Consider the following 24,470-nt stretch of genomic DNA (forward strand, 5'->3'; position numbering starts at 1 on the left):
TTTTCACCAAGAGATTAGTAAAGCATGACTTGTTGCAGAAGATAGGCAAAGCTTGTTGTTCTAGAACAAGGCCATATCAATAATAGTGCTTTCCACACAAATTTCCCTGGAGATACTTTAGGTTAAATGATCTGCAATCTGCGATTTTTTTTTAAACATTTTATTGGCTCACCCTTCAGTAACTCTGGAAGAACACTCAGCGACAAACTCCATTTTGGTTAAGATCTCAGTAATTTAAGAACTCTCAGGTACAAAGGCCCAAGAAATGGTGACTGGTTAATTTTTTGTTAATTTTTCTATTGCTGTTATATGAACCATCTTGTGCTTCAGTTCTTTGGGTGATAACGCACCAAAAAGTTATTCAGGCATGTGTAACTTCCACCTGCTTTGGTTCAGTCCCTTCACTACTTTGTCACCTAATGGACCAGCATTCTCCCTGTTAAGGTTTGATGCACTCGGGAGCTATCTCAGCCCTATTTCACCAACCCCTCTCCACAGTGCAAGTAATTTAGATACCAGCTGTGAGACACCAAGGAAGAAATTATTTTCACAAGGCTTGAATGTAATTACCAGCTACTTTTGCACATAAAAGGAAAATAATTATACAAAACACACATTTTGAACATTCAAACTTTAATTCAGTTTGAAGATGGTCACAACTTTACAATCAGGGCAAAAATCTACATTTACATACAACTCTAGCATGGCCTTGTGAAGTATGACAAACAGTCAGAAGCTGTGTTCTATTCCTTCTGTCAGGGTTCAATCATGAATTGTTCCAGTGCAATTTTTTGTATATTTTTGTTTTTGATTTTTATTAATATGTCCATTTGCATTAATTTTCGCCTTTCAAAACAGATGATAATTCTCCATTTTCATTCAATTCCTGTAAGGAAGAATGGGAGAAAGAGGAACATTTTAAAGTGATGTTTCAACAAGGTCAGATGAACAATAATATCCTCCTCTCTGACAGAACTATTTTGTTACCTGGTACTTTGTAGCTCTATTGCATATCTTACATGATTACAGGCATTTTCCCCTAGAAAGTTAGTTTAGAAGAATCCCTCATCTGTGGAACCACTTTCAACTGGAAATGATGTCTGGTTCAAGAGCCAGGCATAACAGGACTATAGACTCTGCAGAAGTGGAACATGCTCCAGATGAAGGAAATATTCTTTGGTGAAAGGCCACAAGGTCAACTGATGGTCAAGATGAACCAAGGCATTGTCACCTTTGGCCTTGTTCACTGCCACATTCACTTCCTAAATTGAGCACACTCCCTAGAAGCTGGGAGGATCTGAGAAAGCATCTCAGGCACTAGACATGCTCATGTATCTTTCTGAATATGCAAAAACAGCATGAAGAAAGAGCTACACATTACAGGAGATGGGCAACTGTTGCCATAAGTTCTAACATAAATTCTCCCTCTCTTTGACTGCAATATATCTCAGTGCAAACCACGTAATGATATTGTTCTTTGCAAGTGTCCCCATCCACATTACTAGCAGCCAAGTATTGGTTTTCTTTTCTTTTGGGGGGGGAGGGGAAGAGAAGGAAACATCATAAAGCAGTGACAGAAGCTTTGTTTTGCTAAATATTATAAGGAAGACAGGAGGCAGCAAAGATTTGAAGCTGTCAATTAAGTTAAAAAAGCAAAGAAATTCCTTATCCAGGAATAACTAAGAAAATATGAAGAGATCCTTCTCGTTAAAGAAAAATATTCAACTGTAGCCCTTAGCCTGGCTGTTTGATCAATTTCAGTCTGACTGTTTGATCAATTTCAGCTAATCCATGGTCTGTAAGATCTGCCTTCTAAAAGAAAAAAGCAAAAATCATAGAATACACATTAATCATGGGCAAATGCTAATTTTGTCACTGTTTTAAAAAATTACATACGTATCAACAAAATAACCTGCAAATGCAATATATCTGGAAATAAATATTTTTTTTAAAAAAAACCAAGATCAGCTACACAAGCTAACACCAACTTATTTTTAAAACCTAATGAGATTTATTGATTCTGTCTTCCCAGGAGTTACAATGCCTATGGAATTGGCTATAAAACATTCAAGACAAGAATAGGCTCAAGAGCATTTGGGTTGAAAAGCCTGTGCCTGTTGTGTTCCAGAAACACACACACACAAGATGCAGTAACAAACGCAGATCTATTTTTGTTGCTTTGGGGCTTTTTTTCAAAAAAGTGTACCATACAACCTTACCTTTCCTCAAGAATGAGACAGTTTGCTAGGTAAAATGTCTTCACCTTATTCAAGAAAAACCAATGTCTAAAACTAAGAAGCGAATGAAACCTGTGAACGCACCCACACGGGGGAAATGGTTCATACAGAAAGGTAACTGACTGCTGTCAAGAAAATACATTTCAGTGTACATTAGTGGGCCATGCAGCGCCACGCTGGAGATTTAAGACTCCTTTCACCAATATATTAAAGCTAGTGACAGTCACAGAAAAGCCAACAAAGTCATTCCATTTTAAATCAAGGGGTGTGGGGGGGGGGGGAGATGTGAATATTAAAATTCTCTCGCACACAAGCTAGTCATCCTCTAACAATATGCCCTGTTCTCAGCCAGTCTATGATGTTTGGACAAGCAGCAGCAAAGGACATCTCAATGTGCCATCCAGCTGATGTATTGCAAAGGTAACCCAAACTGTGCTTGGCCAGATCATAGTAATATGATGAAGGGATAACATGGAAAGCAAATTTCTAAACTCAGTACAGTAAGAAGAATTAAAATGGGAGAGATCCACCTCAGAATTTTTTTGAAAACCAAGGATGACATATACTTGTTAACAAAGAGTTCTTTCCTTACCTTAACAATATCAAGCCCTCCAACAAGTTCACCTTTTACATATAACTGCGGGTAGGTTGGCCAGTTTGAATACTTTTTTAAACCTTGCCGCACCTAAGAAAAATAATCCTGGTCAATATACCTCACTATCAATTTTCAGACAAATTAAAAAGAATGAACTAATGAAACATTACCTCTTCATCCTCCAATATATCGAATGTCTCATAATCAATACTAAAACCAAGGTAAAACAAAAACAAGGAAGGTTTTATTATACGAGTTGTTATAAGAGTTTTTAAACTCAAATATAAGCACTTGACGGTACTTCAATGTTTGATCTGTATATGAGTATTAAGTTTTCCAACTGGAACACAAAGAAACATGTACTGTAGAGAGCAGATGCACTAATTCATTTAAGTCAGAGCACACTGCAATCATTTAAGTCAGAGCACACCCATGCATGTACTACCAGTGTTAATGATGCTCTGTGATAGGGAAGACCCTCATTCTTCTTCTCATATTACAAAAGAGCCAGCAGGAATTTTTACACCGCACACACGGTGTAAGCAAGAGCTCAGCATTAGGGAGAGTTGATCATTCCAATCTGCTGGGGAGAAGGTCACACAAAGCACCAAATTTGTGGTAGGTGCTTCTTTGACCTTTCCATTGCTTATCACATGATCAACATTCTGGAAGGAGTAGCCACTCCATAAGCGCAGCCATGGGCATTCTACAATGCCTGTGAATTTATTAAGCCACAAGCACAAAAAGGCACTGCAGAAAACAACATGGGCCAGAGAACACTGAGGGGAAGAAGCAAGCTGAGAAGATAAGGAAGTGGGCCAGGAGAGGCAATGCATTACAAAGCTGAAAGGCCACTGAGGAATGACAACTAGTCAGCTTAAGAGAATCAATGCGATGGGTTTGTCTTATGTCCATTTTTGAAGAAAAGGATGCATTTAGAGCTGGAAAATATCTCCATACCCAGTATTGTTTAAGATTTCTATGATTTGCTTGCTGAAGCCACACTTTGCCACCTACAAGAAGAAGAACATGCTGAAGAATACACTAGAAAACTTGACACAGATCCCAAGTTAAATTTTAGAACCTATGAACACTCTTTCCTTGAATCATCAGGATTTGAGGCACTTAAGATACACCAAATATCTCCCTGGGCTTGTTTTATTGTATTTGCCTTGAGGGTCCAGAATGAGTAACAATTTGACTCCAGTAATCCACTGTCCATTATTTTAGCCAGAGATTTCAGATATGGCTGCCTTCTCACTGAACACCCAGCCTGGTTTAGAGTGACCTCTTTATGCCATCACATAACCAAGGGGATAAACTTGCTAGTGTCAAGTGCCCAAGGAATTTATTTGGAATGTTCAGATAAAAATCACAAAGCAGAAAGACACTTCCTTGTTTCTTACCTGCTTATTTCCTTTCATAAACAGCATCACTGAAGCTTTAGTGATCAGCTCTTTGAGTCTAGAACAGGAGAGAGAAAATATTAAGTTGAGTTGCTAAAATTTCTGCACTTCCTGTTTGCTTCATACTACCTTCCAAAACACTGCTGTTTAAAAGATCCATCCAAAATTACACTCGTATCTCATCAGATCTCGGAAGCTAAGCAGAGTCAACCCTGGCAAGTGTTTGGATGGGCGACCTCCACAGGATATCAGAGTCAGGAGGCAGAGCCAGACTATCAAGCCACTTCTCTGAACATTCTCCATGTCCCAACAGGAGTCAACAGAGGTCGCCATGACTTCCAGACATGGGCATACACACACACACACACACAATATGAAAAACAAATTACACTTGTACCTACTTACACTTGTGCATACTTACTTCCAAGTATGATACTTCTTGTAAAATTAATTATTTATCATTACATAGAATTATCTCAAACACATGTTAAAGAAGTCTTCCACAAAACTACTAAGTTCCACCCTAAAATCATGAAAACTGACATCTGGTACAGTTAAGCACTACACTAAGTTTAAGCAGTAAGAGCACTATACACACACACATAAGCAACTAAAAAGAGAAACAACTATTAGCCTGCAACTGAGAACAAGCTTCATCACTTATCGATAGGATGATTATTATTAACATAATATTGCAATCACATACCTACACATTAATAACCAGTTTAAAGAAGAGGGTCACAATTCAATGCACAGTGATGCACTCAATGGCACTCGCAAGCCTGCTTTAAATCAAGGCCTTCAATGTGCTTCTCTGTGAGCTGGACTACGACACAGAGCTTAATGTTTTCAGATCCTAACTTCCTGCAGAAAAAAGTGCTTCTATAACCCACACAAAGAGAAGTTCACAGGCAAAACAGAGTGCAGGGACGCCTGGGAAGTTCTCTTCAGTGGACATGACTGTGCTTACATGACTTAGGATCCTAGGCAATAACATCTTCTTGACAGTTCTAATTCCATCATAGCCCCACAAAACTTGCTTTGCAAACCCAAAGCCACTTTATGGATCCGCATAAACTTCTCATAGTAAACTATTACCTTAAGCATTTTTCAATTATGTCCCACAAGTAGTTGGGTGTGTTTTTCTTGGACACTAGAAAACTGGCTGCCTGCAATAGAGCAGCAAAGACCTCCGGCATTCCAAAATACCCTGAAGCATCTGAGCAACAGCAGTGCACCCCACAGATAAAAACAGTGCATTCTGCCAAGTTCTCTTTACCCAGGTCTCCTCCCATAAGATGCCAACCACATTAGGGGATACCAGCAGTTAGATGTGCAGGACTGATGACCAAACAGCATCTGATCACAGTCCAGTCGCAGATTTATGAACTGTATAAAAGGTAAACTAGCAAACACAAGACTCTCCTCCAATCTACGCCTAGTGGTGGTCAAGTAGCATCTCAGAGCTAAAGTAGCCCCCAGTGCTGAAACTGCAGTGTGAATACACACTCACCATAGGTCCCTTTTAATTCTTGAAAAAATTCTTGAAATTCTAACTACTGGTATAACCTGATGTGCTACCCACACCCCTACATCTTAAAGGGGTTCTCTTAACAAAGTTCATCAGCTCCAAACTGTCAGAAGCCCCATATCTATGATGTATAGATATAAACGAATCATATCTTCATGTGCCAACCCTCTGGTGCAGCAAAGGGGAGATGTTTAATAGAATTGAGAGACAGTTAAACAGAGAGGGGCAGAAGCTGCTGTTTCTGCCCCAAACCAATTACTCTGATTTGAACTGACTTCCCCAGATAACCTGCATAGGGTTTTCTGTTGTTGTTTTTTACTGTGACCATCAAATCTCTGAATACTGGCACTGGAAGGTAACATCAGGATAAGGCCTTGGCTTCTTGTGCTGTTTGCTGGACCTCCAGGTTAATTGGTTGGCCACTATGCTTAACAGGATGCTGGACTAGATGGACTACTGGTCTGATCCAGCAGAACCTCTCTTATGTGCACAGAAGCTTAACTACAACAATTCCAGTCTTCAAAAGTTCACTAATATTTACCTTCCTGGTAATAAACCAAGAGAACACAAAATATACCATACCTGTCCTCCAATTTGTGTGCCCTGGGACAAATGCTATCCAGTTCTCCAGAAGCCTCCAACTCCTGAAAATAAATTATTTTGAGTTCACAAAGGACACATGTGGCTTAACAAAACAAAACTGATAGTGTTTTTCAAATGCAGATCTAGTCTTTTCTGACCTTGACAATATCCAGCCCACCTATAAGTTCTCCAGCCACATACAACTGTGGATAAGTAGGCCAGCTGGAATAGATTTTCAGTCCTTGACGTACTTCTTCATCAGAAAAGATATCGAAGCTGCTAAACACAATGTTACGTTTGTTAAGAATCTCCACTATTTGTCTGCTGAAGCCTGTAAACAGAAAATAAGGAAGGCACACATTTGAATAAGACTGTACCAACCTTTGACTAAGGAAGTGTCCTAATTTAGCATGATTTATATTAATGATGTGCAAACAATAAAAAAGATTACTTGCAGGTTATCACATCTGTCCAATTCACCTACCCTAAGAATAAACACTCCTTATTTAGGATGGCTTGCCTTTCAGTATCAGTTACAGATAGTACTCAATTTGCTGATTATTGAATTTACATTTTTGTCATTCTCTTCCATAATGCTGTGTTTGGTAGTGGAAATTTAAGTCTAACCAGGAACCACTCTACCATGCTATCCTCTAACTAGGATTTTATTAATCTGTGCAAAAACTCAACAAGATCCTGACAACAGATGTTAACTTCCCAAGAATCAAACCTGGCATTTTTAAGTTGCCTTTCAATAGCAAGACTAGCACATTGACCCACACATGCAAAATCTCAAAAGTGAAAGTGGCAACTAAATAAATGTTTTAAGGATCAGAGATCTGGGGTGGGAACCAATAGTATAGGATCCATCTGGCACACAGAAGGCCCTTGGGATCTCCAGTTTTAAAAAACAGTGATGTGAAAGACCTCCAGCTAAGACGTGGGAGAGTCACAGCTGGTCTTTGTAGACAATACTGACTTTGAGGGGCCAAAGGTCTAATTTAAAAAAGGTGGCTTCATGTGTGATTCAGTACCCTGTATCTTTTTCTATGCCCAGCAAAAAGAGAACTGCAATGTTCAGCCGATCCAACTGATCTGCAAATCTGAACATGTCAAACAATTCATTCTTTCCTGGATATGCTTTTAATTAACATACCGTGCAAGGATAGAAGCAGAAGTGTGCTTTAGTTCCACATTGTTCTATAACTGCAAATACTAGACAGATGATAACATAACACCTTTAAGTGGATAGCAAAAGTAATATGCTTGGTTCAAACATACCTTGTATTAAAAGCTAAAAATGTCTTGGTCAGCTGGTTATTCTCCCCCAGTCCCCTCACTGCAATTGTAATAAACACTGTGCTACAATTCCCAAAGAAAACTGCAAGACCCACCTGGCCGGTACATAATTATTTTCCCCTGAACAAGCACCTAGTTTACTGTTGGACCCATATGTAATATTATGTAATATTATCCCTTTAACTCTAGATGGGGAAGAAATGTTATTTCTGAAAACAGCCAAGAACTTCTTGCCACTGAAAAATACTATAGATTTATTTAGTATATCTATTTATCAAATTTGATTTCGAACTGAGGCAGGGCTCAGGGTGGTGTACAACAGTCTATAATAAAACAATTTAAAACCATAAAAACACAGTAACAAACTAAGAGATGCTGGTGAAAATTTCAGTCGTGTCAATTGCCTTGTTGGGAAGGGGGGCGCAGGAATGGGAAACGGGAGTGCTAGAAATACCTGGTAGAAGAGAGTTCCACCAGGTTGGAGCCAGGATAGAGAACATCTTGGCTCTGGTCAAGGACCACCGGATATCCCATGGGCCAGTGACCGCCAATAGATTTTGATCTACCAAGGGCAACATTCTTCTGGGGGTATACTGGGAGAAGGTCCTGGAAGTACATGGGTCTCAGACCGTTAAGGGCTTTAAAGGTCAACACCAGAACCCTGAAACAGATCTGGTACTGGAAGCCAGTGCAGTTCACCACTGGAAGCCAGTGCAGTTCACGCAGCACAGGACTGATATGTCCTGTAAAAGGAATCCCCATAAGGATCTGTACCACTGCATTCTATACCAGATGGCATTTCTGAGTCAGCATCAAGAGTAGGTCTACATAGAATAAGTTACAGTAGTCCAATCTGGAGGTGACCGTTGCATGGATTACTGTGGCTAGCTCTGGATGAGACAGATAGGGAGCCAGTTGCCTGACCTGGCACAGTTGAAAAAAAATCAGTCTGGCAACATTCGTGACCTGGGCCTCCACTGATAGGGAGGCATCCAGGATCACTCCCAAGCTCTTGATAGCTAGTGCCAGTCTTTAAGGTACACCATCAAAAGCTGGGACTTGGCATTCCAAACCTGAATCTCCATGCCCCAGCCACAGAACCTCCGTCTCAAAGGATTCAGTCTCAGCCGGCTGTTTCAGCCATCCCACCACAGTTTCCAATCCCTCAGCCAAGTTTACTGGAGCAGTATCTGTCTGCCCACCCATCAACAGATAAAGCTGGGTGTCATCAGGATACTGGTGACATCCCAGCCTGAAACTCCACACCAGCTGGGCAAGGGGGCATTTGTAGCTGTTAAACTGCCCCACACACCCTAAGGGGTATCTATATGACACCCTCTCTCCCCGACCTTGGAGAAATGAGGTAAGCCACTTCAAGGCTACCCGTCATGGATTTCTATGTTGGCAATGCAGTGGGTCAAAAGGTCATGGCCAACCATGGAGAACACCGCTGTAAGATCTAACAGCAACAGCAGCACTAACCCACATTGATCCAGCTGTCTGTGGAGCTCATCTGTGAGGGCAACCAAAGCTGTTTCTGTTCCATGGCCAGAGTGGAAGCCAGACTGGAATGGGTCCAAGGCTGAAGTGCCTTCCAGGAAACTCTGGAGCTGCTCTGCAACCACTGTCTCAGTTACCTGACCCAGAAACAATAGATTCAAGACTGGATGGTAATTGGAAGGATATGAAGAATCCAAGGTTGGCTTCTTTAAGAGTGGTATGACCACAGCCTCCCCTCAAAGCCTCCAGGTAGACCCCCAAATCCAGGGACAGGTTGATAATGTCTACCAAGGGACCCTGTATTTCCTCATCACCAGCTTTCACTAGCCATGAGGGACAAGGATCCAGGAGGCATGTGGTTGGCCTAACAGCACCCAGAATCCTATCAACATTAGCCCTGGAGAGCCGGCTGAAGTTATCAAATGCTGAATCCAAAGACGGCCAAGGGGCCTCCACTTACTGTATCAAAACTAGCTGAGAGGTTGTGGCGGAGTGACAGGACTTTCTCCGCAAAAAAGCTCATAAATGCCTCACAGCTGATATCCAAATTCCTAATATTTTGAGTTCTTGGGCAGTCTTCCTGTGTGCAAATGCCTTCACATCCACACCTGTTGAAGAAATATATAATGCAGTATCGGTCATGACATCAATCTTCTGGAAATTGGAGATAGCAAACAGCTGATTTCAGCCCACTAAACCTCTCCTGAACAGTTAGTATAGTTAAATTAACCTGTTCTGTTTGGGGGATGTTTAACAGAGATGCAAAGATCTAACATTGCAAAATCACATAATACAGAGCCATTTTGACCGTATCATAAAATGAACTTATCATGGAAATACAATCCAATTTCTGATTATTTTTTTCCTCCACAGCACCAGACTCGCCCACAATATCAACAGCAAATGACTCCTGAATTTCCATTTCAGGAAAATATATTTTGAACCTCATCTAGCTGGAATTAGGCCCGAGAAATTTTAATAGCATTTACTTCTAAATAAAATGTGCTTGGAATTGCAGCCAACAAAATAACTTGTTAGCCACAGTGGACCATTTCTGAAGGACTACTTGCTGAAAATACACAAGTCTACCCCACTCCTTATCTGCAATGAGCCCCAGTTGTACAAAGTTCATTAAAAGAAAATTGCAAGGACCACCTCCCATACCCTTGAAAAAGAACCCCACACCAACACCTTTAAAATCAAGTATATCTAAAGCAATGGCCTAGCTAATATTGTCTTACAATTCTCATGGGGGAAAAAAACACCAACTTTCTCAGCTAACAAAAGAGCTATTCAAAGTAGCTTTACTACTATTTGGAAAACTTTAACCTATGTTCAAAAGGTTTCAAAAACCAGAGTTTTAAATGACAAATTGTAAAAGTTTAAGAAGCGCACACACAAAACAAACCTTTACATGATCTCTGCCTGGCAAAGACATCCATTACACTTTTGATTTGTACTATAGCTTAAGGTCTCCAAATCTGCATTTTTGAGCCATGAGCAACTAACATTTATTTATACAGCTAGGCTGCTTTGCTTCCCACAACTGAAGCATTAAGTTCTTGTACAGCCTGGAGTGAAACAAGAATTCTGAATTTTCTCCCCCATTCATCTGGGGAGTTCATTAGTAAACAGCTACAGGCTGATTGCTGATGGTTATTCTGCTGCCAATATATTAACTCCTTTCTACTGTAAGAGTTTGAGAGAGAACGCTTCATTTTAGCTGTAGGCAACTACATACAGATGAGAAAGATTGATTGGTGGGGTTTCATTTGTAAGGGTTAAAGTAGCAGGCTGGAAATGTTATGCTTAGGGATAAAGTGGCAACACTGCTTTATTCCCACAGCTAAAAAGATTTAGGCCAACTTTCTGAACAGCCGCCATCTGAGCAATATGAAAGCTAATGAAAGCAAGAGTGAAGTGCACGTATGTGAACATGCAAGCCACCCTACGAGTAAAGTGAATGCTGCTCTGGCTAGCAACAGAAAGCTAAGTACAATTATAATACTAATGATGTAAGCAAGCAAGAAGCCTGTGAACACGGAGCCAAGGGGATAGACCTCATTTAACATTGTTATGAACAGGCTTTCCATAGGAAAGGCTGGAATACAGAACATAACAAGGATTTCTGATTCCATACCAAGATCCAATTATATTTCGTTACAACTGACAATCTGCTATTAGTATGAAAATTAGTTTGGACACAATCCATCAGGAACTTCGCCATCACAACCTGCATTGTGCAAAAGCTCCCAGTTGACCCTGCCTGGGCCCAGAGCTGCTTTGCAAGCACAGATGCACTGAAGGGCACAGACCTCACTGGAAGAGCTAAGGAAGCAAAGGGATATGAGGCAGTCACTCTCCTGCAAGTCTACAGTTAACTCCCTTTGTTTCCTACTGAGCTGCCACTTGTGGTCTCTCTGCCAAATCTGGATGTTATTTTGGTTACAACGGGTAAGAACTGAGGGACAGGAATAGAGACATACTGCCCTGAAAAGGGCCCATAGCTAACACACAGCCTAACCAAGGTAATTTCTTTGCAGTATATTTAAGAAAACATATGCCAGGGGAAAAATACATCTGACAAAATCCATGTTCCTACATGTGCTTTGGATAACTATTCTACACCACACAGAAAAGTCTTTCCAACTGAGAACTAAAAAAACCCCAGAAACAATCCAACTATGTCCTTGTTTACATTTTCAGCAGACAATCGCATCAACAATTAAACAAGGTCTCTTTGTTTGGACCCACAAACCTGGGGCCCAATGACTATTTAATGGATTATTAGCGCCAAAGGACACATTCATCTCTTGATCCGCACTGCTTAGATTCAACCCATTAATTACAGTAGACCCTCACTGTGTGTGGATTCATAATTTCAGTTCTCTGATGACATGATACATCTCCAGCCTATTTTTACTCATGCTGTGTCATCACCGTAACCACTGTATCATTAAATTTTAAGTGAAATTTAGTTACTTCGCTAATGGGAAGCAGAAGAAACCTGGCTCGTAGTATTCATGGTTTGCAACATTTGTGGTGATCCCATGAACAGATATCCCCCACAAAGGGCAAATGTTTTCTGTATAGCCATTTGCAGAAAGATAATGAAAGGCCTGGCTATGAAGATTAAAAATACAATGACAGTCTTCTGGCTTAACATTGAACTGATGCAAAGAATCAAATGTTTTTTCACAGGACTATCCAAATATTCAGTGAGTCCCAGTACAAAAGACTAGTTTTTCCCAACCAAGATACATAATCAGAATCAACAGTGCAGCTGTTGTTTTTCCTAACAACTACTGATGAAACTTTGTCCATTATGTCTAGCACTACTTAAATACAACCTGAGGCCATGTTTTCTAGAACAATCCCACTCAACACTGAGATGACTTTTAAGAATGCTCCAAACTCAGTGATTCTTAACTGAGGAATGGCACCCCTTGAGGGATACAGAGCAGCAGGAAAAGGATGGTGGTGAAATTCTAGGACCTTAAGGCAGGTAGGTTCTGAAGTCACATTACTACCTCATAAACCTAGAGAAATGGGCAGGTTGGATACCTTCTAGCAGAGAACTCTCATTGATCAGTGCTGAATTTGAAGGAGGTGACCGTCCCTCCATTTGTCCCATCTTTTAAAATCTGATGAGCTGCTATTTTGTTTTAATGATCCCCCATGAGATGTTTTGGAAAGATCGTATGTTCTAAAGTGGGCTTCCCCCCCCCCCTTTTACAGCCAGTGCTGGATCAGTGCCCTAGCCCTCAGATCCTCACACAGCAGGGAATCAAAAGCTCATACTCAAAAAAACTTGTTGGTCTCTAACGTGCTAAAGGACTCAAATCTAGCCACAAGGATTCCTGAACACTAAGCTGCATGACTTTTCAGTGATGAGTTAGAGGTCATCCAACATAAATTTTAGAAGTGGAGCTCAAATTTTGAAAGTCTGCAAAATGCTACTCTAACTCAAAGCAGTCCTAAATCTTGGCTCATTCAACACATCTATGTCAACATGGCTAGGTTTGGAAATGTAGACACCTTTGACAGGGTATTTACACTAACCCTAGCTAACTCCTAACTGCAAAGGCCTGCTGTTTCCTCACATCACATACATCTTTCCCTGAACTTAGCAAAACGGCAGGCCAGACCACAGCCCAGCAAGCTGCAGCAAGTCAGGACTAAAACAATCAAGCAAGAGGGGGAAGCAGAGGCATGACAGCTAAAATGTGCATTCAGGTGGCCTGGACAAAGAGCCCATTCATCTAAGTGTTGCCAAGGAACACCATCTCTGCAGCTCTGCACCACACAGAAACCAGTCAGGAAAACTCAAGTGTGATTTGTACAGCTTTTAGTTTGTGAAGCTGGCCCTCCTGTATTAAACAGACATGTAAAGCTCTTCTTACCGCAACGAGGCTCCTGAGGTGTTCCCTTCATAAATAACATGCAAGGGGCAGCGTTAATCAGCTTCTTGAGTCGCACATTAAGATCCTCTTTAGCCCCATCATTAGAACCGGCTGGAACGGATGAGCTAGTGGCATGGCGCTGAACCTTCTTGGTCAATTCAGGTGCATGAGCACCATCTAATCGATCGATCTTTTGGGAATTCTACCAACAGAGAACAGCAGATCTAGTAAGTGTTACTGCCCTCCTGACAACTAACCCCCCTCATCCTCACTCTTCCTGTATGTTATGGTTGAAGAAACTGTTCCACCGTACCTGAGGAAGTATGCTTGCACATACTGTGAATAAAACTTTGTTGGTCTTAAAGGTGCCATTGTTCTGCTGCTTCAGACCAACACAGCTACCCACCTGAATCTGCCTTCCATAAAGTACCCAATGCTGAAAAATTCTCTTCATCACATCCAAAACATTATACCGCAGAATCTGAAGCAAAGCCAGTTCAAATTTCCTCAGCTCTTTCATTGGGCAACCTCACTTCAATCAAACTAATTTTAAAAAACCCGTGAACACAGCACTAACATGTAGTGCTTTAGCTAAGTCAAGCTCTATTTGCAGTGAACCAAAATCTGTTAAAAACTGCTCCGTTAGAAAGAGAATGACCCACAAAAGCCTTTTGGACAATTTAACGTAAGAAATAAAGATGAAAACAGTTCCATAAGAAGAAACAGAATTGTGTGTCTCATCAAAATGCTTGTGAATTTCAGCCCAAAAGAACTTCACACATTTTAAACTAGGCCCCAACCCCACGGATAATAACAAGACACTCAAAAAGTCCTAGCAATTCCAAGTACATTATTCCTCCCCAAAAAAGCTTCCCTTGAACTTACCTTAAAAAACAAGAATGTTGGAACAGAAGTAATTTCATATTTCTCAGACACTTCAGGAACCGCTTCAGCTTCCAGCTGTTAAAAAAAAAAAGCAAGTCATAAAATAGGGTTTTATTTTCATATACTTATTTATGGTTTAGACTGTGCTGGCTGATCTTGTCTACACTGTTCTTTTTAGTCATGTTAAATGTTTTAAAAGGATTTCGGTGCAAAATTTTGTGACACATTTGCATTTAAATGAAACTCACAGGGCAGGCTTGTCATCCACCGAGCCTGCAGTGTCAAAACAGGTTCAGAGGTTTTTATTTTGTTGCACATTTCAAAAGATGCCTGGAGGCTGTGAATAAAATTTTTGGTGCACTAGTGACCTAGTAAATTTTCAATCATATGCAGCTACTACTATATTGAAATCCATAAATCACTGACCCCAGTTATGTCATGATTACAGTGCTTATTTTCTGCCCACAGCAATTCTTGCTGTTTGCTCTATTGACTAATTTCAAGAGGCAGTACATCATGACTGACATTTGCAGCCTTCTGCAAATTATGAAGCAAAAAGGGAGTATTTCTTCAATAAACTATTGATGCCTGCTAAATTTTAGCTTTTAACCCTTGCAAGTCTGTTAGATATTAATATACTATTGATCGAGGTGCCCGTTCAGATAATCAGGTATGAAATGGCAGAAAATGCAAACAGCTTTTCATACTTTCACATAAAAATTTCAGGTATGGGCTTCATTCACACAAAATACCAAGCCATGGTGTAGTGTTATATGAGCCACACCTCCAGCTCATGCAACTCCCTCCTACCCTTGCCGCTATTCTCCTGCTTCTTTAGATGGTTAAACACAAACCATTGCTTGTCATCCCAAATGGAATGCCCAACAAGAGCTTGCTCAAATTGGGGAGAGCTGTGGTGCATGATGGGAAAAATAAGAAAGAGCACAGGACAGCAAGGTTCATTACCGCAACACCAATTCACGACTAACATTATGTATACACCCCATTGCTCATTCAGATTTGTGAAACACCAATGACAAGACTGAATAGTCGAGAGAGAAAATAAACAAGGAAAGTTTAATTATAAAAATCGACTGAATCATTTCAATCAAAATGAGTTGCGGTCTGAAATGGACGATAATGTGAATATCTGAATGCCAATAGCCCAAATAGACGTCACGAACATAAAGACAATGTATCTATTTACCCCACTTTTCAGATTATCATGCTAAATTAGAGGCTTTCAGACTACAGATGCAGGCCAAAAGTGATTTGCAACTTTCTGACAAGCAGGTCCCAACACCATGAGAAAGGAGAAAGATCACGGAGTACTAGGAGAAAAGCTCAACAACAGCTTTAACTTACACGTGGATAACATGTAAAATGGTCACAAAACAAACTGTTCAACAATGCTATATGTTTAAATGCTGAACATGACAAACAAAATATAAACTGGATTAGCATTAACTGAGGAGAAGGTAAAATACTGTAGAAATACTTTGCAAGTGGATCCTGAAAGTTTAGAAGTGGGTCTCATTTCCAGGATGTTTGAAAGCCACACTGTCAACATTCACTGGAATATACAAGTACCCAGTTATTCACAAAACACATCCAGGTGCAAACTATCAAGCTGCTTCTCTGAATGTCCTCCATGCCCAAGAAGGAGTTGCCAGAGGTCACCATGACTTCCAGGCATGGTGGCACAAACACAAAATGCAAATATATATATATTTAAAAACCCCACCATCCATCAGTATGCACTCGTTAGCGCTGCGAGAAACTGAGCAAATATCAATTTTAAATATTGTACTTTACAAGTGTATGATACAAGTTAAGCATTACACTGGAATGTGCTTTTTACATCTACATTTAAGAACAGGAAGAAGCTAGATGTGAAAATAAATTATCAGATATACAAAACAGCTTCCGCGTTCATTTGGTAGGTGTCAGTTTTTAAGTGCTAACAGGAGCCCTAGAAAAGACATTACTCTTAAACTCAAAAGATAATTTACCATAGGATGGCTGGTAGCCCAATCTGATGCAGTTATCCAAACCCACTGAAATCTATGGGCTTGGATCAGAGTAACTCTACAAACTGCACTGCAAAGCTTCTGACAACTCCTTACACTGATTTGAAAGCTTTGGTTTAGTCTTTGTTTTGACTGTGAGTTTTGCTAGAGATTCCCTATATATTTCTTTGTTTTGCTTTAGGGCAATTGCCCTTTTATAGAACTAAGACCGACCAGATTTCATTTGTGGGGAAAAAATAATGAAAGCCTCTTACCACAAGGAAAGTTTTCATATCACTGAGAAAGCTGGCCATTCTGAGGAGGCACAGCCACTTCAAAAGTATGTTAGGCTGAATTGGCTCACTGAGTACCACTGAAGAGACCAATACGCTCTCTGTTTAACATGACTAATGGTATATGTTCACATTTCTTTCCTCTTCATAATAATTCATTCTATGGCCCATTAGTTCTCTTTTAACCATTAGCGCAAGTATGCAAGCAGATTACAGCTTATACTTAATTTTTCTTGACAGTGCAGCAATAGGCATGAAGGATAATATAACTTTCTACTGTAGTTATTAGTTATTGGAAGTAACCTAATATATACCTCTCAATTACAAATAATACTCCTATCCCAATAGCAGATCAGTTCTATACTGTAAATTCTCTTATATGGTACGCTGACCTCAGCTGTTTACTATTTGAATGTGCATGTTACAATAACTTGGGTATAATCTGGAAAGTGTAGTGTGTGTTTAAATTTCAGTTTCTTCAGCACTACAGCATTCTATTAATTTGACCGCTAGGCTAAAGGCTACAATGTTGCTTATTGAAAAGCAAGTACTGATTTTAAAAAAGTGACAGAATAATTTATAGTTTTTAACTGAAAGCAACTGAAATTAGTTTAACTGGCAATACAACAAACAAGTTTCTATGGCCTAAAACTTCTGAGCATGGAGTACAACCTCCCTGCCTCCTCCCATCCCACTGAAATGCACCACAAAATACAACTCCTGGAGACCCTAGGGCTAATATGAGAGGGAGAAGCTGGAGAGATTCTAAGAAGGGGGAAATTGGCAAAAATCACACACACCTTGCACACATGGATCTCTTCCATGGGATCCAATCCTACTGGTGAATTTAAACTTTAAGATGTACAAGTATAAAAAACATAATAGCAACACAACCTTGGAACATGAAAGAAAACAACCTGGTAATTGGCTTGCAGCACAGGACAGGTCCAAATATCCTCTCTTTTCTATGCTTTGGCCCTACCTATAATTTGCAATATGCAAAGACATAAGGACATAAGAGAAGTCATGTTGGATCACGCCAATGGCCCATCCAGTGAAACACTGTCACACAGTGACCAAAACCCAGGTGCCATCAAGAGGTCTATCAGTGGGACCAGGACACTAGAAGCCATCCCACTGTCCCCCCACCCCCACAATCACAAAGAATATAAAGCACCACTGCCCCAGACAGAGTTCCATCAATACGCTGTAGCTAATAGCCACGGATGGACCTCTGCTCCATATGTCTATCCAATCCCCTCTTGAAGATGTTTATCCAATCACCTCTTGAAGAAGCTTGTAGCTGTCACCACCTCCTGTGGCAGTGAATTCCATGTGTTAATCACCCCTTTGAGTGAAGAAGTACTTCCTTTTATCCATTCTAACACAACTGCTCAACAATTTCATTGAGTGTCCACGAGTTCTATGATTGTGAGAAAGGGAGAAAAGTACTTCTTTCTCTACCTTCTCTACCCCATGCATAATCTATCATGTCACCCCTCAGTCGACTTTTCTCCCAAGCTAAAGAAGCCTAAGCCTTTTAACGTTTCTTCACAGGGAAAGTGTTCCAAACCTTTAATCATTCTAGATGCCCTTTTCCGCCAGTTCACACCCCATCAACTTGTATTTATAGTTAGGATTTTTGGCCCCAATGTGCATTACTTTGCACTTGACCACGTTGAACCTCACTTGCCACAGTGACACCCACTCTCCCAGCCTCAACAGATCCCTTTGGAGTGTCTCACAATCCTCTCTGGTTCTCACCACCCTGAACAATTTAGTGTCATCTGCATCCACAAACTTAGCCACTTCACTGCTTACTCCCAACTCCAAATAATTAATGAACAAGTTAAAAAGCATCGGACCCAGTACTGAGCCCTGCAGCAAACCACCCTCCACCCTCCGAAAATTGCCCATTTATACTCACTCTCTGTTTCCTATTAATTAGTCAGTTTTTTATCCACAAGAGGACTTGTCCTTTTACCCCATGACTCAAGCTTATTTAGGGGCCTTTGATGAGGAACCTTCTCAAAAGCTTTCTGGAAGTCAAGGTAAATAACATCTATTAGGTCCCCTTTGTCCACATGTTCAAAGAACTCTAACAGGTTAGTGAGACAAGATCTTCCCTTACAGAACCCAAGCTGAGTCTTTCTCAATAACTTTTGTTCATCAATGTGCCTACTCATTCTGTCCTTGATAATGGTTTCTACCAACTTTTCTGGTATTGAAGTCAGACTGACTGGCCTGTAATTTCCCAGTTGTCCCCTGGAACCCTTTTTAAAGATGGGGGTGACATTAGCTACCATCCAGTCCTCAGGAATGGAGACAGATTTTAATGAAAGGTTACATATTTTTGTCAGGAGATCCACAAGTTCACCTTTGAGTTCTTTCAGAACTCTTGGATGTATGCCATCTGGGCCTGGTGACGTATCAGTTTTTCAATTGTCTATCAGTCGTAGAACCTCCTCTCTTGTCACCTCAATCTGACTCAGGTCTTTCAACACCCCTCCCTAAATGAGCAGTTCTGGAGTGGGCAATCTCTAGCATCCTTAAAAGTAAGAGTAGTTTCAAGATTCTCTTTGGAAAACTGTTAGGAATTTAACTAAAATCAGATAAATGTTCTGTGGAATACAGTCAGAACTCATTATTCTATTGTTTCCCATCTTTATAACCACAAATAAGTCCCCTTGATAAGAGAAAAAAAATTGGAAAATCTTACCACTATTCATTTAGTGTCTTTGTTTGGTCTTCTGTTACTGGGCACAAACATTATTCACACATTATTCCCAACAAATTCAGCATGCTGCCTCTAAATAGCGACAACATTTGTGAAACCATATTTCACTGTATTATTAGTTAACAGTTACTTCTTCTGAATAGAGTACCAATAAATGGATAAGATTTGCCTAACCAACCTAATCACTGGCTTGATTTAATAAATGCTTAACACTGCAATTATCCTAATTCCAAATTCTGGTAAAAAAACAGATTTACACTCAAAAGAAGAACATTACATTCAGAAAGACCTCGCATCCAAAGATATGGCTGGTTTTTCCAAAGGGGATTTTGTTTTGTTTTCTGCAATTTAGAGCCTTCCACATCTGTTTCTATCCTCAGGCCCATGGGCCCAGTACCTAAGCACCCAGAGACCCCTTGCTACCACTTACCATACCACCTCCGGCCCCTGTACTCTGCATGATGTCCCCCATCAACTCCAGCCTCATGAATCTACTTTCTACTCTACTCTCCTTCATCTAATCTACAAGCCGGGCCCCTTGTCTGCAAACCTGGCAAAAGAGTCCAGCCCAAGTTCTGTTTTTCTTCCAGCAATCAATAGTCAACATTTCTGCAACTGACTGAAGACAGTTTTCACTTAGTCTAGCCTTCACATGGCAGCCTTAGAGATACCTGTTGCCGTGAGAATTAACTGACAGTCCAACTCATCACACACATTCTGTACAGAGTACTAGCCACACAGAAGAGCTTGTGTCGGTGGCTACAGAAATGGCTGAGCGCATAACTTTATGTTCAATTCTTTTTCTCCCAGACTTTCAGAAAAATCATGTGTATAATGCAACTATTGTGACTAGAAATAGAAAATCAGACTAGAAAGAGAAGGGTATATTTATTCTCAGTTTTTATGCTCAATGTCGGGGGGGGGGGAATAAAAGATATCAAAAAGAATAAACTGTAAAAGTTAATCTTCACTATATTTTATCACAACCCATTTCACAATCCCATCCCCACATCTGCCATTTATATCAACCATGCCATTGAGATCATAACAACCAAGGAAAACAGGCTGACTGCCGAAGCAAAGGCCTTCTAATATCAGGCACAGACTAAGTTCCTAACACTGGACTATTTAAAGCAAGAACAGGGAATACAACATAATACCCTTGGTAGCAAAAAAATGTATCTTGCTTGAACAGCTTCTGGTTTTAAGAAATCTGGAAAATCTAGAAAAATTCGTTAAAAGTTTATTTCCACCTTCCCTGACCTTCATGCACATAGCCAGCAATCATGCTACACCATAATGTATTTAGACAGACTAACTTACTTTCACAAATGTAACACGTGTGTGTTCTTTTGCCAATTCAGCCATTACATTGTTCATTTGAACACATTGAGGAGCCCATGGGGCCCAAAAGTGAACCACCACTAGAGACCTGTGACAAAAGAGGGAAAACACAAAAATTAAATATTTTGCAGATTGACAATATGAAATAAATGTTAACCAAAATAGCAATCATTTATATTGTTAATGGATATCTAGCAATAGTCTAGGAAAGACCTTTCTCTGCCTGAAACTTTGGAGAGCTACAAACAGTAAGGGCAGACCATTGAACCCTATAGCAAATCCCAGAGTCTCTCCCCCATCTCTGTTGAGGTCCTGTATTCAATGGTGGAGAAACTAATTCCATTCACTCACTGGGCTTTCACCCACATTCCTTTTATAGTCACCAGTAAATGTGCAGAAACACTTCAATCAGCCATTTTCCAAGATGTTATGTCCCAGAAGAGTGTCAATGCAACAGTTCTCTGGATGATTATAGCAGAAGTCATGAGCTGAACCAGTCCTTTTACCTTGTTATCAGTGGTAACCTTTGGCACTCCACAAGGACTCCCTCAAGACTGACTAATCAGTCATGAGGGTTTCACAGAGAAAGCTGGGAAGTACTCTGAGTTTTGCTTTAAAAGTTGGAGAACATCTAAGGAGAGGCCTAGAATATCCATTCTCTTCCAGTCTTTGAGTACAATAGCCCTGATCTTAGCAAAACCTGATTTAAGTCAGAGAATTATTCACAGTGCTAAGACTCGGGAACCTGTGCTTTATATGTGGCTTCATGATTTAAAGAACACAACAGAACAGAATGCCAAAGAGGAAACACAAAAGCAACTTTCAACAGAAAGGCAGCATGAAAGCGGAAAGGTTGAAAAAGCCCTCTCCTCCTGCGCTGGTTTCCCACTTTTTATTTGCAGCCTTTACAGTGTGTTGTTTAGAAATCTTTATGCAATGTGTAATTCTGCCTTCTTGGTATAGTTACAAGTATTAAGAATGTATCACTTAACACCCCATTTCTTTAATATGCTATAAATTCCCAACACTTTTTTAAAATTTGGTTTTGAAATTACCATAAAAATGACATATTTTTATACTTTTTTTAAAAAAATGTATTTGAGCAAGATTTGGAGACACAGATCAAACCAAATGATTCAGACAACTTTAAATAAATCTTTGCCCCACTGAAGTCAGTGACAGAACTCTGACAGATGTTAAATTGGTGCTGTATCCCTCCAACTCTCCCTGAATGCAGAGCTGCTGCCACAATCTGTGCAAGTATATTCCTAGGCTGCAAGACTTCATCAAGACCAAACTCCCTGCTTAGCAAGGTCAGCATGCACATCTTACACAACAAAAATCTTTATAAAATCCAATGAAAGCATTTAGCATACACACATTCAAGTTCATTTCTGTCTCAAGAGAACACAGCCAGAGATCTGTAAGGACATTATACATTTGATTTTTTTCCCTCCTGAATAGGTCTTAAGTGGTACTAGAACTGCATTCTCTAATGCTCACACAACATAGGCTACTGTTGCAGATAATAATGTCATATAGTTTAAGTCATTGGCACTAAACTCTGGCAACTGAAGTCAGAGAGACTTCATCAGAGAGAATTCTTAGCATATTTCCTTACCCCTGCTAACTTTGATTTGCTAGGCAGCCCATAAAAGACAGAAGAAGAAAAAGAGTGGATTGAAATGGGGATAGATTTTTAATTGTTTTATATTTAAAAGTTTGTTTATTATATTTTTGTGTTGTCTTTATTGGGTGTATGTAATATGTTGTCAGCTACCCCAAGACCCATTTGAGGAAGAGGGAGTGGGATATAAATGTGATTAATAATAATAATAGTAACAACAATAAAGAGTTTCAAAATGCCTTCTCTTCCTCTCTCCACAACAGACACCTTGTGAGGCAGGTGGGGCAGAGAAAATTCTGAAAGAACCATGACTGGCCCAAGGTTACTCTGCTGGCTTTATGCAGAGGTGTGGGGAATCAAACCTGGTTCTCCAGATTAGAGTCTGCCCCTCTTAACCACTATGCCCTAGTTCCAAAGAATTACAGTTGTTTCAGGAGGACTCCAAAAGCCAATTCTAAGAAGTAGAGGCATCTGATGATACCTGTTAGAACTCTCCACATCAATTTGCCAAATCCCTAGAACAGAGAAATTTCTCTACCTAGATATGTCATTAATGAAGATGGGATACATGCCCTCAGAAAGAAAAAAAGAATCAAACATTATTAAGGACAACTGATCTACAGAATTTTTTAAAAGTGGTCTCTAGACAACAGTGACGTACACTTTTCTGCATGCTACAGTCCCTATATAGCAGATCCTAAGATTGCACCTTAAACAAGAAAAAAAAAACCCAGGGTTTTAATGGCACTGCAACATTCTGAAAATGATTTTTTATTAAATAAAGCTGTGAAAGCTAGAGTTAGAAAGATTAGGTACTAGATAGGTAGGGTTTTTCTCCCCCAGGTACACTGTACAAGTCACAGAAATTAGAAGCTATAGATGCTCACCGTGACACACAAGTAATCACAGCTCTCCAAAAAAGGAATGACAGTACAAAATGCATCATACATTGTGGAAAACATTTCAGTGCACATGTGCAGACATGAATCTACCAGCCCCATGGTATACAAAGTGGTGATTATCATCTCTTACATTTACAACCACTCCATCAATTTCAAAAGTGTTTCTTGCTAGATCAGGCATACAGGATTTTCCTCATTATTTCAAACTACAGAACTGCAGGCAATCTTTACCTCTGTCCTCGCTACCTCTGGTCTTCAGAGGAAAAAACGAGTCATCTTGAGAGGACCCACGGCCAGTTACAGAAAAAAGCCTGGCGGCAGAAAGCAGCATGAGACCCTAAACACGGCCCTTATCCTTTCGGCTGCTTAGGTGCCACTCCATGGAAACAAGAACTTCTTGCACTCCAGGGGGAAGCTTCCTAGAAGAGAGCTACCTGGACGCATCCTTGAGTCACCTGACTTGCAAGCTTAATCCTACGCATGGAGAAAGGAAGGGCACCATACGCCTAAATGCTATACCACGCATTCATAGACTGGGATCAAAAACATCCCCAGACAAAGTCTAGACATGCATTAAACCTCTGCTCTTAGAAATGATTACGCTGCATTAGAATCCCCGCACAACCAAACCCAAAAAGGATATGCAAGATAGCAAGATGGGCATCTTTTAATCATCCCAATGGCTCGGGGGGGGGGGGGGGTCAGAAAGCAATGGGAGGAGGATAATTAAACCCCGCAGGAAGTGATCGTGTACAGGCAGCACCACTGCGGCCTTGCCAACACGCCTTGGACTGCTTCCCGAGACCGGCTTCTCTTCCCTCTCCCTCCATCAGCCCCCAAGAGGTAACCAATCTGCAGCGCAACTGTAAACCGGTCACGCAACAGAAGACCCAACGTACCTGCCCGGCTGCTGCAACAGCTGCTGGAACCGATCGGAGGATTCCGCTTCCACCACAGCCGCCTCCGTAGCCGCCATCGCTGGTGTTGATCCCACCCTCCCCCACACCGCAACTAGGCAAAGGAAGGGAGACAGGGCGGCGCTAACCTATTTCTCAGCCTATCGCCTCATCGACGGCGCCCCGTTGCGCATGCTCACCCTCACGTTCTTTTCCTGAAATCC

General features: G+C 40.6%; 1 protein-coding gene across 1 annotated transcript; it reads right to left on the reverse strand.

The window, feature by feature from the left end:
* Window positions 1-616: 616 nt before the first annotated feature.
* GLRX3 (glutaredoxin 3) lies at window positions 617-24,470 on the reverse strand. The gene is made up of 11 exons (XM_060241407.1): window positions 24,250-24,470; window positions 20,801-20,909; window positions 14,439-14,513; window positions 13,554-13,755; window positions 6,510-6,682; window positions 6,352-6,413; window positions 4,239-4,296; window positions 3,793-3,845; window positions 3,003-3,042; window positions 2,830-2,922; window positions 617-886 (listed from the first exon to the last, which is right to left on the reverse strand). Exons 1-11 carry the CDS (start codon window positions 24,324-24,326, stop codon window positions 836-838), a joined length of 993 nt encoding a protein of 330 aa, XP_060097390.1. The 5' UTR covers window positions 24,327-24,470; the 3' UTR covers window positions 617-835.

Source organism: Heteronotia binoei, chromosome 6 (genome assembly GCF_032191835.1).
Source record: "Heteronotia binoei isolate CCM8104 ecotype False Entrance Well chromosome 6, APGP_CSIRO_Hbin_v1, whole genome shotgun sequence".
Classification (NCBI taxonomy): Eukaryota; Metazoa; Chordata; class Lepidosauria; order Squamata; family Gekkonidae; genus Heteronotia; species Heteronotia binoei.

What these genes read in the sequence shown, in the direction of transcription:
- GLRX3 (XM_060241407.1), bottom strand. Translation starts at nt 24,326, where the DNA reads ATGGCGGCTACGGAGGCGGCTGTGGTGGAAGCGGAATCCTCCGATCGG. An exon ending in CACGTGTTACATTTGTGAAA is followed by an intron (nt 14,514 to 20,800) that starts GTAAGTTAGTCT and finishes TTTTTTTAACAG; the next exon opens with CTGGAAGCTGAAGCGGTTCC. An exon ending in ACCTCAGGAGCCTCGTTGCG is followed by an intron (nt 6,683 to 13,553) that starts GTAAGAAGAGCT and finishes TTCTGTTTACAG; the next exon opens with GCTTCAGCAGACAAATAGTG.